This window comes from Trachymyrmex septentrionalis, unplaced genomic scaffold, assembly GCF_001594115.1.
Source record: "Trachymyrmex septentrionalis isolate Tsep2-gDNA-1 unplaced genomic scaffold, Tsep1.0 scaffold132, whole genome shotgun sequence".
Lineage (NCBI taxonomy): Eukaryota > Metazoa > Arthropoda > Insecta > Hymenoptera > Formicidae > Trachymyrmex > Trachymyrmex septentrionalis.
The window spans coordinates 1138260-1154754 of record NW_017304461.1 but is presented as its reverse complement, the minus strand read 5'-3'; the positions used below and the strand labels follow the sequence as shown (position 1 = coordinate 1154754).

At 34.0% G+C, this 16495-nt stretch overlaps 2 protein-coding genes and 1 long non-coding RNA gene across 9 annotated transcripts in view; 2 read left to right on the top strand and 1 right to left on the bottom strand.

The window, feature by feature from the left end:
- Nucleotides 1–992: 992 nt before the first annotated feature.
- On the bottom strand, nucleotides 993–4841 carry LOC108757090 (serine/threonine-protein kinase grp). 4 transcript variants are annotated; one of them, XM_018501419.1, is made up of 8 exons: nucleotides 4535–4841; nucleotides 4285–4412; nucleotides 3419–3642; nucleotides 2722–3042; nucleotides 2261–2464; nucleotides 1498–1703; nucleotides 1267–1401; nucleotides 993–1199 (listed from the first exon to the last, which is right to left on the bottom strand). In XM_018501419.1, exons 2-8 carry the CDS (start codon nucleotides 4344–4346, stop codon nucleotides 1002–1004), a joined length of 1350 nt encoding a protein of 449 aa, XP_018356921.1. In that variant the 5' UTR covers nucleotides 4347–4412; nucleotides 4535–4841; the 3' UTR covers nucleotides 993–1001. The 4 variants fall into 4 exon arrangements, with proteins under 4 accessions (XP_018356921.1, XP_018356920.1, XP_018356922.1 ...); XM_018501418.1 differs by having other exon boundaries at nucleotides 4285–4402; XM_018501420.1 differs by having other exon boundaries at nucleotides 4285–4402; nucleotides 4545–4841.
- A 2055-nt stretch (nucleotides 4842–6896) lies between these two features.
- Nucleotides 6897–12822, top strand: LOC108757084 (serine/threonine-protein kinase PAK 3). Of its 4 annotated transcripts, none has more exons than XM_018501405.1 (10): nucleotides 6897–7754; nucleotides 8642–8837; nucleotides 9332–9343; nucleotides 10127–10295; nucleotides 10396–10522; nucleotides 10602–10710; nucleotides 10839–11122; nucleotides 11207–11702; nucleotides 12299–12517; nucleotides 12635–12822. In XM_018501405.1, the coding sequence occupies exons 1-10, from the start codon at nucleotides 7699–7701 to the stop codon at nucleotides 12716–12718; spliced, it is 1752 nt and encodes a 583-aa protein (XP_018356907.1). In that variant the 5' UTR covers nucleotides 6897–7698; the 3' UTR covers nucleotides 12719–12822. The 4 variants fall into 4 exon arrangements, with proteins under 4 accessions (XP_018356907.1, XP_018356906.1, XP_018356908.1 ...); XM_018501404.1 differs by having other exon boundaries at nucleotides 6899–7754; nucleotides 10593–10710; XM_018501407.1 differs by lacking the exon at nucleotides 6897–7754 and adding an exon at nucleotides 8177–8283 and having other exon boundaries at nucleotides 10593–10710.
- Nucleotides 12823–15296: 2474 nt separating this feature from the next.
- LOC108757128 overlaps nucleotides 15297–16495 on the top strand; it is a 2092-nt gene continuing 893 nt past the window's right edge. Inside the window, exon 1 of the long non-coding RNA XR_001939885.1 lies at nucleotides 15297–16478. This is a non-coding gene — a long non-coding RNA (uncharacterized LOC108757128). The remainder of the gene's footprint in view (nucleotides 16479–16495) is intronic.

The window sequence follows — 16495 nt, the reverse complement described above, 5'->3', positions numbered from 1 at the left end:
TTGAATAAATTGAAAATTACAAAAGTGAATAAATTTATTAGATGTTGACCAATGAAATTGTAAGTGTTCTAAAGAATTTGCTCACTTTTATAATTTTTATCTTATTTCAAGATAATACATCGACTCTGAGCTACTAACCAATTTTTTGTTTAATTATGCCAATGCATGATGAATATGATTTTTTAAAATTGTTAATAATAGATACATTCATATTAACACTTATGATACTATACTTATTTAATATTCGATAGAAAGCCTGTATAAAATAATGCTTACAGCATAAAAACGAAATGTACATAACGTAATTTTGTATGTGTAGCTTCTTATACAGTTCTTTTTTATTTTTGTATATATTTTTTCTTTATCTTCAGATATTATACAGTTATTTCATTGGAAATGAAGACTATGAAGACCATGGTAGAAGGAACTCCACCATTATGAGGAATTCTAGAATTCTATAAACATATATAAAATGAAATAAATACAAAAATAAAAAAGAAATAGCTCAATTACTAGTATTAGTAACATTATTTATTTTTATTAGTAGTAAGTATAGTAATAAATCAATAGACTCTTTAAATCAGATAGATTACACAAAGCTATTTCAAATAATTCATTTATCCAAATTAAATGTATTAAATATCTGTAATATAATGTTATATATACTTTAGATTTTTAGTAGTTAGCGAATTTTCTAACATATTCATAATATGTATATACTTTGAATGATGAAAGTATCATTTTATTCACTCTTTTTTGCACAAATCAGCTAATGTTAATGCTTAACGTTTCATTAAAAATTCACAATCCTCGTAATAATAAAAATCTGACAAAGACAGAAACAAATTAACTTTTAATACATTAACTATAAAATTATTTAAAGACATGAGAGAGATATATAGCACAGAGAATGAAGGATTTAAAAAATGTTATAAAAAAATATATTTAAAAAAATACAAAATACATTTCTATACATATAATTATTTGTGGGTTTGTCATTATTAGCTCTTCGAATACACTACGGAACTCTTCAGAATAACATCTTCCATTGCGCATCTGATTTTAATAAACGCTCTTTTGAATTCCAAACCACATCCTTTAGACAATCGGAAATCGACTAATATATTTCCGTCCATTTCCATAAAATTCACTTTGAAAACTAGAGACATTTTACGCCGATCTACAGTCGATATCGTTACCTGTAAACATACAACATTATCATCTAATATTCTTTTAAATTTATTTCTGTATTATATAATGTCTTACCACGCCAGATTCATTATTGCGATAAGCGTAATTCTCTTTCTCACAATACTTTATTAGCCTCTTTACAATTTCTTTGCATTCTGTTTTAACAAAGAATCTAGTCATTCGGCGAACTAATCTTTGGAAGGGGTTTTGCTGCAAGCAGAACATAAAATTATTTGATATTATGTAAGAAATATTTTCTCAATGTAACGATAAATTAATTCAAAGTCCATTTAGTAAAGATCTTACCTGACTGGGTTGTGTAAATTGTAACTGTGTACCCAATAAAAGATCTTCTACGTGAGCGGGTTGAGAAAATGAAAACGTTGGACGTCTGTCCAAATTGAATTGAATTGTATCATTACTTTCCATCCCGGGGAATTCGGGTTGGGACAAACAAACATTTCTTAGATTTTCATCCTCTATTCGATAATTACGTCCGTCTACTTCGTCACCTGTAAATTATAAATACTTCATTCGTATCTATATTTTATATGCAAAACATAATATTATTGAAATACAAAACTTTGCACAAAAAATATAGTCTACTTATCACATTCAACCAATTATTACAATGTTATTCTACATAACTCAGTTGAAATTTGTGTTATCTTAGAAGTATATGCCAATGCTCTCTGCTTTGGTAATCTAGCTTTATGATACTTAAATTAAACTCATAGAGCTGTATTACCAAAGAAAAGGCAAGAGCTCTGCTGACTACAAAATATATGTTGTTAAATATAATGCTTGCTAATCCTAATTAATATTAATAAAGCACTCACGTAAAAAAGCAATAAGAATTCGTTGTATGCAGTATCCACTAAATTAGGTACCGAGTTCCTTTGAGTAATTTTATTAATACTCAGAGTCACTCAGTACCTGACTAAGTAAACACTATCCAGGTGCCTCCAATGTTAATCTTCCAGGGATATTAATTTTAAAAAATGCAGGATACCTATGCTAGATATTGAACCTATTTTTCTAACAGTACCGATCCAGAATGCAGTTTTACCTTTGGCAAAACTCGTGACAAACCACCTGTGTTGCTTAATGTCCGACATTTTGTATCTTGTCGATGACGAGTCCATAAGGATCTTTCTTATTAATGATAACGATGAATTGTCAAGTTTTTTCCACGGTGTAAGAGACATATATTTTCCGTTTTTCCATGTAATATATTCAGGACACTCTGCCAAGGGTTGGTCCCATGGCAGTTCTATATTTCAGATATGGACCAGTTAAAAACTAAGGAATGTAAGTTAAGTATTAGATATTCAATAAATTTCAAATCAAAGGCACATTGGCGTGAATGTTATGAAATTTCTTTGCAGTTTTCAACTGACAATCACAAGCTTCACAATGTGGAGCAAAATTAATAAATTAACTTAATATATTTATTTGTAAGATTAACATGAAGATTACCAAAGATAAATGAAGTAATAATTTTTTAATATTTCATGTATGCAATTTTACCTCCAGCCAACAAAGCCACGAGGATAATTCCACAAGACCATATGTCTGCAGGTTCTGCGTGATACGCTCTTACCAGCACCTCAGGTGCAACATAAGGTAGAGTACCACATTTTTTTTCCAAAAGACGTTCTTTACCTTGCATACGGTATATCGTCGCTAATCCAAAGTCACTTATCTTTAAATTATCATTATTATCTAAAAGTAAATTCTCTGGTTTGAGATCTCTATGCGCAACTCCGCGACTATGTAGATACTCTACACCAGAAATTAATTGTCTAAAATACTTCTGAGCTCCCCACATCGGCATACCGACATCAGGTTCTATAATGAAATTTAGTATTTATTTTTTATAATTTTCTTAAACCATGATTAAAATTAGAAACTGGGATTGAGATTAGAAAGGAATTCAACCAATAAAAAGAGAAAACCTCAAATTTTGATCAGTTAAATTCCAATCTAATCTCAATCTCTGATTTAATCACGACTGTTCTACTAGATTAAGATTGGATTGGAATTTGACCAATCAAAGCAAAGTTTATCTTATTGGCTTTCTTCTTCTAATTGTGTAAATTCTAATTCAATCTAATCTCTATATATTTCAGTATTATTTTACAAGATATTATTTTATAAAGTATTCTTATATTATATATATATTTTACAATATTGTATTATTTTACTCCAGTTGTGTGTATCTTACCAATTCTATCAAATAACTCTCCACCTGAGGCATATTCCAGAAATATATATTCCATATTAGACTCGCTACGTTTTCCAAAATATTGTATGATATTAGAGTTTGACAACATACGATGAATAGCAGTTTCCTTGCGAACTGTTTGTCTCGCATCCGGATGTTTCTCAATGTCAATCATTTTCATAGCAACAGCTTCGCCTGTAGATTTATTTACAACTAGTTTAACCCTGTACAAAAAATATCAAATTATAAAATCCCAACAACATATTAAATGTTAAACTATTTTCTGTAATTGTTCTACTTTTTTCCAAATATAAAAAAAGAATTTGTTTATAAAAAATTATGAATGGAAGTGGTATGATATATTAAAAAAAAATTCTACTAGAAACTAATTGATGTCTACTTCTACCAATGCAGATTAGCTTTAATCTTAATTTAATTTATTCTTTACCTTTTTTTAATTTTCTCAAAATTAAATTAAAGAGATTAAAATTAATCAATATAAATTAACTTTAATCGCGGTTTAATTTGCTCTTCATTTTTTTCTAAAGTTTAAAACTAAAAAAAAAGAATAAAAATTAAGTTAAACAAAAATTAAAATTAATTTACCAATGTAGATTAACTTTAATCTTGGCTTAATTTATTTTGTATCCTATTCTTAGAATTAGTAAAAATAAATTACATAGAGATTAAAATTTTAAATTATTTAGTAGAAACGGACACAAATCTCTCAACAACGTGCTCCGAACAATAGGAACAATGGACCTCGAAAATCACAACCGAATATCTGCCGTGGGAGAATGCGGAAGCGCGTAGATCGTTGCTTAACAAAGGTTTAACAAAGAACGAAAAAAAATGGAAAGACGTACTCGCCATAGGCACCCTCGCCCAGGATATGACCCAGGAACCAGCCATCCACGAACTCCGTCATTTCGGCATGCCTCTGTTCAGACGCGACGGAATATTCTCGACGCCTTATCGCGCGTTCTGGAAGCAGCTAACGTTATTTCAACACGTTAACGACGACGAAAGGAAAGGGATCCCGGACAATCTCCGAGTCCTAGAGCAGAACGTCCGAGCGCGGGTGATTTCGCGTTTCGGTGATTCGAGGATACTTACAGATACTTACACGCGAGCCGATCCGGCCGATAATATTTTCAAGCACGTGGTTACGGTGGGTTACATGGAGGAAGCCCGTCGCGCCACTCTCTTTCTCTCTCTGTCTTTTTCTCTTTCAACGAAAGCCGGTACGCGCGAAAAGTATCATCGATATTACGAGTTAATGCGAAACTTACGATGATTATCCGAGTGATACGATGAGACAATGCGTGATACGTTTAATGATGGGATCGCGCGAACGAGATGTACAAGATCGCCATCCGATGTAGCTCCTCCGAGGACCCACGAAAATTTACGCGACCACGGACGACGCGAGAGAGAAAACCAAGGGAAGAAAGAGGGAGAAAGAATGATTGGAAATGCGCATGCTCACAATGCATTAAACTTGCTTCACAGTTAAGCCCGATTCTCATACAGATGCTTTTGATAACCACCAAGCATGATTGGTGGAAAATGAGTGATGGAAGTAAATTTTATTGGTTTTTCGTCAATCAACATTCGATGTAGAGCACCGATGTCTGCATGAGGATTTGGGCTAAAGATGCCTTTTCATATTGAAGCTCGACGTTCATTTTTAGCATCAAAACAAAGGGTAAACGCGATGCTGCAAATGCTTTAAAGCGTTTTTTAATTGATTAGTTTGTAAAATTCTTTCTTCTAATTGGTCTATCAAATGCTTCAAAGCATTTGTAGTGAGACTTTGATCACTGCCAAAGTACGTGATAACAAATGGCTGCGTTCAGCGGAGAAAGCAGCTTTATAACTGTTATAAAATTCTTGAATATGATTGGTTTATACATTTAGATCTAATAAGGAAGTAAGAGCAAGACCAAATAAAGAATTTTATAACAGTTGCAAAGCTACTTTCTCTGCTGAACGCAGCTAATAAAAAAATCAAGCTTCAATTTTGATCAAATGACTTGTGTTGACGCTAAAAATGAGCATCAAACAACGACATGAAAAGAGATCTTAAAGCCAGCTGGCAGCGTCGCAAGCGTTGTAATCAAATCAGAGTCAAGCTAGTTTAAGATGTTGATTGGATTGCGACACGCTTGTATCACGTGATCTGTTTTGATGTTAAATCCGGATCTATAATAGGTATTTTGATCCTTAAGCTTAAGAAATTGATCAATTATTGGTCGAATACAAGGAAAATAATTGATTCGTTCTTCTCTTATGACTTAAAAATCTATTGTAGATCCGGACTAATCAATTAAATAATGTGACTTTAGCGTTTATCGTATTTGGATACACTGTATTGTAAAAATTCTATTTTCATTTAAATGGAATTTATTATTTATTAATTATTTATTATTTATTTATTAAAAAAAAAGAAAATTATTAAGGAGTCTTTGTGAATCAACTTATGTTTATTTACTTTTTATTTGGAATTTTGTCCAGCTTTTCGGGATTTGACTTCACCTGAGTCTGTTCTTTTTAACTGCATTCTCGTACAGTTTAGCTCTTCTTCTGCAGCTAAAAGGAACAGACCATCGACTCTGAATCGGGTCGAGTTAGCAATTTAAACACCTTATTTGTCATTGAAATGGCCTATTTGAATTGATTTGAATGACTTGTGAAAATGTATAAAATATATACCTTTATGTTATTTTGTGTGTAATAAATTTTAAGCGAGAGAGAGAGAGAGAGAGAGAGAGAGAGAGAAAGAGAGGGCGAGAGGGAGAGAGAGAGGAATGGTGAGAGGAAGCTTTCACAATTTTTTCTAATCCCTCCCAGTTAAATTACATGGAATTTCGAACTTGACGTAAGCGAAAGGGATTAAGGAAAGCAGGAAAATATGGAAAAGGAATGGACTGGAGCATTGAAGTGCATTGAAGTCAGTGAAATTGAAGAAAGAGAGAGAATAAGAGAGAAAGAGAGAAGAGATTCTTGTAAAAAAGAGAGAGAAAGAGGGATCACTGACGTACGAATAAAGCGGCGCCATCGGGGAACCAGATTCCTGTATTGCAATCCTACATTGTAAAAAAAATTTTTAGAAAATTGTTAAAAGTTTCTTTTTAATTATTTAGGATTTCGAAGAAATATAAAATTGACATATTCCAGTAATCAATCCTTATATCTAAATATTCTAAATCCGCTATTCATAGTTAGTCATCACGTATCCTCCGCTCCTGCTCTTCTGTTATCGTGCTTTTTCTCTCACGGTCGAGCAGAAGTGAGCGCGACGTGATAGGAGTCGTCGTCAGTCGTCGTCAACGTCGTCGTTGCGAGGGAGTATAGAGCCGAAAGAGAGAAAGAAAGAAAAGGAAAGCAAGAGAAAGAGCGCACGCGCGAGAACGAGCGAGCAAGCGAGAGAGGAAGATAGGTAACTGGAGAATAGCAAGAGAGAAAGAAAGAGAAAGTGAATGAGGGTGAGGGAAAGCGAGGTGTAAGATCTGCGGATGCGGGGTGCCTGCACCCGTGCGTGAATCACGCTTTTGAAACGCTCTCACTCTCTTTCTCTCTCTCTCTCTCTCTCTCTCTCTCTTTCTCTTTGCTCTCTTCCGTCGTCGTCCTCGAGTGCGCTCCGTGTGTGCTCGCTGCGACATTGACCCGTGTGTCGTGTCGTCGTCAGACGCCACCACTGACGGATAGCCAGGCCAGCAGCAGCATCAACAGCCACCCCGATCGAGGGAGAACTGAGGAGAACGGCAGGCTCCAAGCCAGCTAGACATAGCTGTTAGCCTCAGTTAGCCTAAGGCCAGTGGCGTCTCTCGGCGCCGATCGAGGAGAGCGACACCCACGAGGAAGCCACCAAGTCGCTCCGATCCTCGCTCCAAACCCCTCGATCGCCATGACTCGTCCCGTGCGGATTCCGCAGTCGGTACCCGGTGTTCTGTGATGAAGGCTGTCCTCGCGGCGCGGTGAGAGAACTTCTACCTGCAACTCTCTACCTGCCGGGGTGTGCCTTCCGAGGAATCTCGCGATCGTTACCGGGACTGGGCAGCGACGTCGTCGTTGTCGACGACAGGCCCGGAGAGGAGCCTCTTCCTCGAGAAGATAGCGGTGTCGAAAGTGAAAGTCCCAACGGAACGAGGGCGCAATTATATATAAGTATATTTATATAGACGTGCACGCGTTGACGAAACGCGGCTTCGATTAAAGGCACAGAGACGCAGCAACGGAAGATAGACTGGCAACAAAGGACCAGAAGCGGATACAACATGTCAGATGAGGAAGACAAACCCCCTGCACCCCCTGTTCGATTGACATCAAATAGGTACGTGTTATTATCTACCTAGTATGATCTGTGGCATCGCTGATTGATCTGTCAAAAGAGAATTGAATGCTGTAGAGTGTCAATCTCATTTCTATAAGATTTATATACTACTAAATTTATTTATATATTTATATTCATGTTTTATGCTCAAAAAAAGGTTATTCAGACAGCAATCGATTTCGCAGCGTAGTTGATGTGTCAAAATTATTACAGTATTTTATAAAATTCACAATAATTTACATAGATAATTAAAATAAATTTTTTTTTCTAGTATGTAATCCATAATTGTAAATAATAGTACAAGTTGTCATAACTTTTGTGTTTTCCGTAACAAAAGTGTGTATTCTCCAAAAATAGAGAGGCATTAAGCTATGGGTTGCTAAAAATACCTCTTGGTAGCTTTCTGTTGTGGGAGACCATCATTAAAGATGTCTAGACGTAATCCCGACGTTGTCCCCAAGATTTGAGAGACTGCAAGCTATCAGAACATCTAAATATATCTACATATCAAATTTACATGTACTCCATGGTACTTATGACAGCAAAAGTATTCTTAGTTCTTAATTTTATTTATTTCTTTATGAGTTTTATCATAGAATTTTGTGATATAAATCAGTTTTACAAGTTACAATAACAAGAGAAATTCTCTTTCTTTACAAGTTCCACCATAGAAATTTATGATATATAAGATAATTATAAATTATAATTAACAAGAAAAATATTTATTTCTGTATAATAAGATACAGTTATTTTTAATACAATTATGTTTAATTAAAAAATCATATAACATTGGTATATGCAAAGATTTGACAATATAATATAATTGTATATATAATCATATTACATTATGACTGTGATTAATCTGTTAATATCATTTGCATTTTTAGGGGGGAATCAGCGCCTAATCTACCGGTGGACATGCGTCCACTGCCTAAGGAGCCGGATTCTGACGAGCGCAAAAAGAAGACTCTGAAGAGTAAGATGAAGGTGAAGGAAAATAAAGACAAGCCCAACATCAGTTATCCCACGAACTTCGAGCACACCGTTCACGTCGGGTTCGATGCTGTGACCGGTGAATTTACGGTAGGTTTCTGCGACTTGCAATTTGCACAGTCACCTTTAAACACCTATTATCAAGTGCACTCGCTTAATGCTTCGCTGTTGTGTCATGGTACGGATCATCTATGGGAGAGACGATGGAAAACAATGAAAAAGTTTTTATGTTATCAAGTTCTTTATTATTATTTTATACAAATTTTACATTATTGTAGATTACTCTTGGCATCTTTCTGTATTAAATATTATAATTATTCTACATTTTTTCATGTGAGTGTGGTGTGTGTACACACACACACACACACACACACACACACACACACACACACACACACACACACACACACACACACACATATACACGTCATATAGATCTTCCGTGCCTGATCAAAATGAAATATAAGACACTGGTTCACATTGAACATTTCGAGTATTACGGTATTTTGGTAATTTATCCAACGCTTCTTATACCTTATTATTTCCACATGACTAAACTAACAAAACACGTATTTCTTTCCAAGCTGCCACTAAAAGTAAGTAAATTAATATGAATTATTTGCCTGTACTTTATGTTGTACATACATTTACACCACGTGGTTTGACACTTTCTTTTCGTTGCGGTTCTTATTGGATTTAGATGTTTATTTTTCACTTACGAGTATATCAAGTTTTGTCAATATATAGTTGCTTTTGTAGATTGATATAAGCTTTAGTCGACGTTGCATACAACAATATTCATTTCTTTCTTACAGAATGATTTTCGACATTGGATGGGAATTATATTTAGAAATTCTGTTTATAAATTATTTTAACTTAAAGTTCAAACACTGTGCATGTATATATATTAAGATAGTAATCTTAGAAAATTAAATAGTTTTGAATCTTTAAAATTTCATAGTCTTTTACATACACATGTACACATTCAAAGAGCTAATTAAAGTTTAAAATATTTTCAATTTCTTTTCATACAAAAATTAATAACTCACAGAAGGGAGTTGTATCAAATATTTTATAAGAATTCTAAACTAATTTTTTACGTAATTAAACAAATATGAATTTGTTTACAACATGATTGAAATTCCTTATTGTTAATATCTACAAATAACATGATACAGAAACGTTTCTCGACCTTTGTTTTCTACTCGTAATAGTTGCATGTTCGAAAATCAAATCTAGGATTAGTACATTAGATGTATTTTAATAAACTAGTATTATCTTGTCAAACTCACCGAATTACTTACCATCTGTCTATTTCATAGTAAATCATTATTTAACATGATAATCATTATTTAACAGTATATATGTTTGTTTCTTAGGGTATGCCGGAAGCGTGGGCGAGATTACTTATGTCCAGCAATATCAGCAAGCAGGAACAGAAGAAAAACCCACAAGCTGTATTGGATGTGTTAAATTGGTACGATAGTAGCAGTAAGGAAGCAAAAGGCTCTAAGTACATGACCACAACTAAAATGGTCGGAGTTGTTGGTAAGTTCTGATATTAATCACTTATAATTTATATTATAAAAATAATTTGATTTTAATGAAATTATAATAATTATCTTAATTAACGATAATAATTTTTCAGCTCCAATCGAAAGAGCGAGTAGTCCGCGAAGTATGGGAATGAGTATCGGCACAGGAGTGGGAAATATTCGCGGACAGGCGATGTCGCAGGCATCTGGTAGCTCCCATTCTCAGCATTCGTTAAGCAGGTGAGTCTTTTACGCGTTGCCCTTGTCCCATCGTCGCTTAAATATTTTCTGAGAAACGGCAACGTTATAGGGTGAGTAGCAGTAGTCCAAGTAGCACTCCAACGGACGCGTGTGCGACTAGCTCGGAGCAGGAGGATGAGCCGCCACCTCCGCCGATCTCCGCCCGACCAGAACGCACGAAATCGATCGTAAGTTTTTTTCTTCGAAGAAAGTCTCTTTCTTTTCTTTCACTTGAACGCGATTAAGAGATGCGCGTTTGATTAATTCGTTATTTGTGACATTTTACTATCTGGAACATTTTATTTTCATCATGCAGTACACCAAACCTATAGAAGAGGAACCACCGCCACCCTTAACGACGACGCTAGGCTCGCCACAACGAAATGGCATGCAGCAACAACAACACCAGTCGCAATTAGATAGAAATAAGAATCAAGCAACGCCGACGTCAACAACGACTGATCAGACGCGACCAGCACAAGGCGATAAAGCTAGAAAGAAGAAGATGTCAGACGATGAGATATTAGAGAAACTTAGAACAATCGTGAGCGTGGGAGATCCTAATAGAAAATATACGAAAATGGAAAAAATAGGACAAGGGTAAGCGGGCAACGACCAATAAATAATTTTTCGTATCGAATCTAAAACTGTACTGATCAGTACTAATTAATGATCATCTTGCAGTGCCTCGGGGACAGTGTACACAGCAATAGAAACGTCCACCGGCATGGAAGTTGCAATAAAACAAATGAATCTGTCGCAACAGCCAAAGAAAGAGCTTATAATAAACGAGATTTTAGTAATGCGGGAGAATAAGCATCCGAATGTTGTAAATTACTTGGATAGTTATTTAGTTGGGGAAGAACTGTGGGTAGTCATGGAATATTTACCAGGTGGTAGTTTAACGGATGTTGTGACTGAAACTTGTATGGACGAAGGCCAAATTGCCGCGGTGTGCAGAGAAGTACTACAGGCGCTTGAGTTCCTTCATTGTAATCAGGTTATACATAGGGACATCAAATCTGATAATATTCTGTTGGGTCTTGATGGTGGGGTAAAGTTAACGGACTTTGGCTTTTGTGCGCAAATATCACCGGAACAGAGCAAAAGAACGACGATGGTTGGCACGCCGTATTGGATGGCGCCGGAAGTAGTAACGCGAAAGCAATATGGACCTAAGGTAGATATATATATATATATATATATATATATATCGATTATTATTAATAAAAACAAAAAAAAATCTAGAATTTTGAGGAGATTCGCTTTTATTAAAAAGAAATTTGAACATTTCCGAAATCAAAGATTTTCACGGAATTTTTTCGGTACTCAGAGAAATTTCTGAAATTTTACTTATTCTAATTCCATCTGTTTCCGAAAATATTATTTTTAATAATGGAAAATGTTGATAATTAATAATAACTATAGCATGTGTATCCGCATATATTCACGCTTACATTTTTATGTGTAAGTTTTTATCTAAAAAATAAGTGTAACAGTAAAAGACACAGTACTCAACAGAATGGAGTAGCTCACTGATATTATATTGTAGTGAGAGTACTCTTTCTTAGACTATCTTATTTCTCAATTAGATTTCTCAATTTCAAAATTGTATTTACAAAATTACCTACTCTTATTTGGAATTTGCACAAAAATGCCTGAAAAATTCAAAAATTCTCAGCGAATTTTTTTACAAAAGTAAACACCCTATCAGTAAACACCCTGAAAAGTGAATTGAATACGTATTAATCGTAATAATGTATCTCTGTTTCATAGGTTGATATATGGTCGTTGGGAATAATGGCAATCGAGATGATCGAAGGAGAGCCGCCGTATTTGAACGAAAATCCACTGAGAGCGTTGTATTTGATTGCGACAAACGGTAAACCGGAAATCAAGGAAAAGGATAAGTTGTCGGGTATATTCCAAGACTTCCTGGACCAGTGTTTAGAAGTCGAGGTGGAGAAACGGTCCGCAGCTTCCGAATTATTAAAGGTAAGAAGAAAATTTTGTTTCGTTAATATATAAACGCGAAAATGCGTTTCTGATATATGTATATACGCATATTTCAAATTGATTTAACTGGAAATATGTATTTAAATTGCGTTGCAGCATCCTTTTTTGAAATTAGCGAGGCCACTAGCTTCGTTAACACCTTTGATAATGGCAGCGAAGGAAGCTGCCAAAGGTCATTAAGAGACAGTGGCGTTTAGATTGTAGATTTATAAGATGTGACTCCAAGAGTACGGTTATGCAGAGGAAAAGAAGGAAATAATGAATCACCCTCCCAAAACGGAAACGGCACAATAATTCAATAATATATAATAAATAATGAATATAAACGTATATATATATATATATATATATATACACACATAAATGAATATACATATATATATATATGTATGCATACATATGTGTATATCATATGTGAATATTATATTGTCATATGTATACACAGATGCATACATATATCCATTACGTACGCATATAGGTCATATAGATAGATAGATAGAACTTATTCGATACCGTGACGAAGTATCGGAAAAATGGTCGCAGAGTTTTTAAAAAAAGAAATGCTCGATTCTCGCACGTTGCGAGCACAAACACAAAGTTAAATCAGAAAAGAGCTATGAGCGATCTGACGGCAGAGGCCTTGTTTTCCTCGATAAAGTTCATAATTACAATTGAGTGCAATGGACTCACAAAGTCTTAACTTAGTTTTTGAAGGAAATAGAAAAAGAAAGAGACAAAATGGAACGCGTATGTGCTTTACCGTATCTACTGTTGCCTGTGACGTGCTTTTGCCACAATTCGGATGGATTGTCATCGAGGAAACACAAGCAATTGTCAGTTATTTTCTAAAAATATAAAACTAGTATTACTAACTCTAAAAAGAGCAAGAGAAAATTCAAAGGATTGGAGTTAGCAAAAAAAAACGCATATTATTTATAGCGAGAACCTTATTAGATAATACCACAAAGAAATGTGAACAAGTATACATAGAACCTATTCTAATATTATTGTTTAATGAGAGATCGTAGAGAGAGAGAAAGACAGAGAAAGGAGATTGATCTTCGTGTCGGACTTGTATTTTAGACGGAAGTTATGATGAAGCAGAGCAATATGTTTTCAATGTTTTTTATCTAATTAATGCGACGATAGATGCGTAAGCGATAACCTAATTTATTTTAAACGTTTTTAACAGAATCGCATTCTGAATCGCTGAATATCTGATTCGTTGTTGATTCAGTTTTCTTGTATTAAAAGAGAAACTGTGTTTGAGCAAATTCCTCGTTTACAAATATCGCAATTTTTTTTATGTTGGCGTTCAATGTAAAGAAATTGGTTCACACATGCTCTCGTTAGCCAATCGCGTAACAAATGCATATCTCGTTTGAGGCCGCTAATTTAGAGCTTTACGACAAAGAGATGAGTACTTTCTCTCATTTGTATCATTAAAGAGAAGAAAAGAGCGAATGAAAGACACGTTAAGACATTGAACTTACTATTATGGTTTACTACTTAGTTGATAAGAACATGTCTCCGAGGACGTTTGTCCACATCACGTGTGTTCTTCGCTGTAAGTCCAATATAATGGTTTTTAACGTGTCTTATAAAAAAGAGGGAGAACGAAAGATCAATGAAACTATAAAACAAGGTTCAGACGTAGGAGCATTTTGTGACACTATAAAGTGCCTGTCTTGTCGTTTAGAGACGTGAAGAAAAAAAAAAGAAAACTCGCGCTAGATTTCTTATGAACCACTGTATAACGACATATAATATTTCGTTTTAGTACCGTGAGGAGGAAGAAACAAATAATCGAACACGCATATGTATATTGGAGTTTAATTGACGTTTTGTGTAGAACGAATTGTGGTTCTGTATGTATGGTTGTATTTGCATCGAACATTATCGAGATACATCTTTCCTAATGTTGTATTATATGTCATCCGAATGTCATCGTATCATCGAAAAATGAATATATTGGAAGTATTTAGTTATTTTAAGCGATATCATGATTCGTAGATTTTCGTATCTTGTTTTTTTTTATTCTTTTCATTTTACGTCGTATCCATTATACGATCAGGACATCCACTGGGCGAAACTAAAAATGAAAGAAAAAAATGAAAGAAGTGAAATAAAGTCTTCGATTAAGATGAAAGATGGAAAGAATGAATTAATACAAGCCAATCAGCAGAATATATAAATTCCTTACTGTTCTGTATGTAAAATATAATATTTTTTAGTATAAAACATATCCAGAAGTACTAAGATAATGAGTTAAGTAATCTTTGTGTGGCCACAAAATAAGCAACGATTGCTAATTGAATTTTCTTCTAAGAAACACCATGATTATTTAGTTGGTCATATTACTTCGAGATTTGTAACCTTAAGGTTCTCAATTCTTGTTTTTATCAGAAAAGTCGGTGAGTGTAAACCTAAAGTTTGTAAAAGTTTTTGAATTATCGTACAGAAAAAAATTTGCTATAAACGCAAAGGGATTACCAAATTGTCAAATTTGTTTGTGTTTATAGCAAACAAATTTGTATATTTGACAAATATTTTACAATTGTTGCAAGTAATTTTTGTTAGCGAGTACAAGAAAGAATAAACATTTATTTATTCTTTTGTAAATAATTGATCCTTATATATGCAAATAAATTTGCCGTCATGGCATAGGATTAGCATTCATAGCAAATTTTTTCTCTGTATACTTTTCTAATTATTTTTAACAAATATTTGTATTCAATTAAAACATTTTAGATGTTTTCATTGATTTCATTATATTGTTACTGGTTATGATCAACTTCGAGAGATACATGTATAGACGAGTCTACTTAATTAAAGAAGAAAAAGAAAAATTTGTTCTGTATGTTCCAACATCTGTAAATTGACTCGTATTAGTTTGTGCTTTCTATCTCAAGTGTAAGAATTTAGGATGTTAGAACTGTATGAGAAAATTATTCACGAATGGCAGGAAAAAGATATGTCGAGACTAAGAAAAAAACATTTAGGCGAATATTCGCATTCTATTCCGGATTAATAATTAATTCCGATTTCGATGTTATTCTTTTTTCCTTTCGAGAGTTTGCGAGAGGTATGCACTTCCAATTTTCGCGCGGTGGATGGATAGGTCGATCTCGACGAGATTTTTCGTTATATATATATATGTATAGGACTTATATATAAATTAATATTAACTCAAACTTTGTGAGAATATAAATATGATAGTTATAAATCGAGAAATTAACGATACACTTATATTGCGTACGAAACAAGAAGAAGAAAAGAAGAGGAAACCCGTATATTATTTGATAACGAGGAATCATATGATAAGGTATATTCAATATTCGACGAGTTTTTATTGTTTTCTTCTCCTTTTTTTTGTAGTATCATTTTTTGAAAGAAGCCTGATTAGATTTTTATAATGTCTGACTGTACTTGATCGAGATAGGGAGAAGAAGCAGCTCAGTTTGTATCAACGCTTATGACCGAATTTAGGGCTGGTATACCGAAGGAACTTAATGCGATGCATCTTTAAACAGAATTAGGAACTATGAAAAAGAGTATATAAATTATAAATTCGTGCTCCTTCAGTATTCCGCGAATGTGTATTACAAATATTGCTCGGCATTAATCTCTGCTTCGGCGTCCGTCTCTAAAATCGGTCTAATTATGACAAGTTAAGAGACAAAGTAACTTGCGCACGTCTTAGTATTAATGAAAGAAAAGTATGAGTGTGTAAAAAAAAAGATAATGGTGCGATCCAGGGTTAAAGTTAACGATCAGAAACATTAAAAGACGCGGAGTCCTGCATTTTCACAAATATCTCGGAGCGATAGAGACTCAGTAAACATCAATTAAAGTAACGTAACATCAGTGTTATAATTTCAAACTCAACAACATAATGTATAACACTTGTGTTACATAAGTTACATTGTTGAGTTTTTAGGTGATGTTTACTGGGGA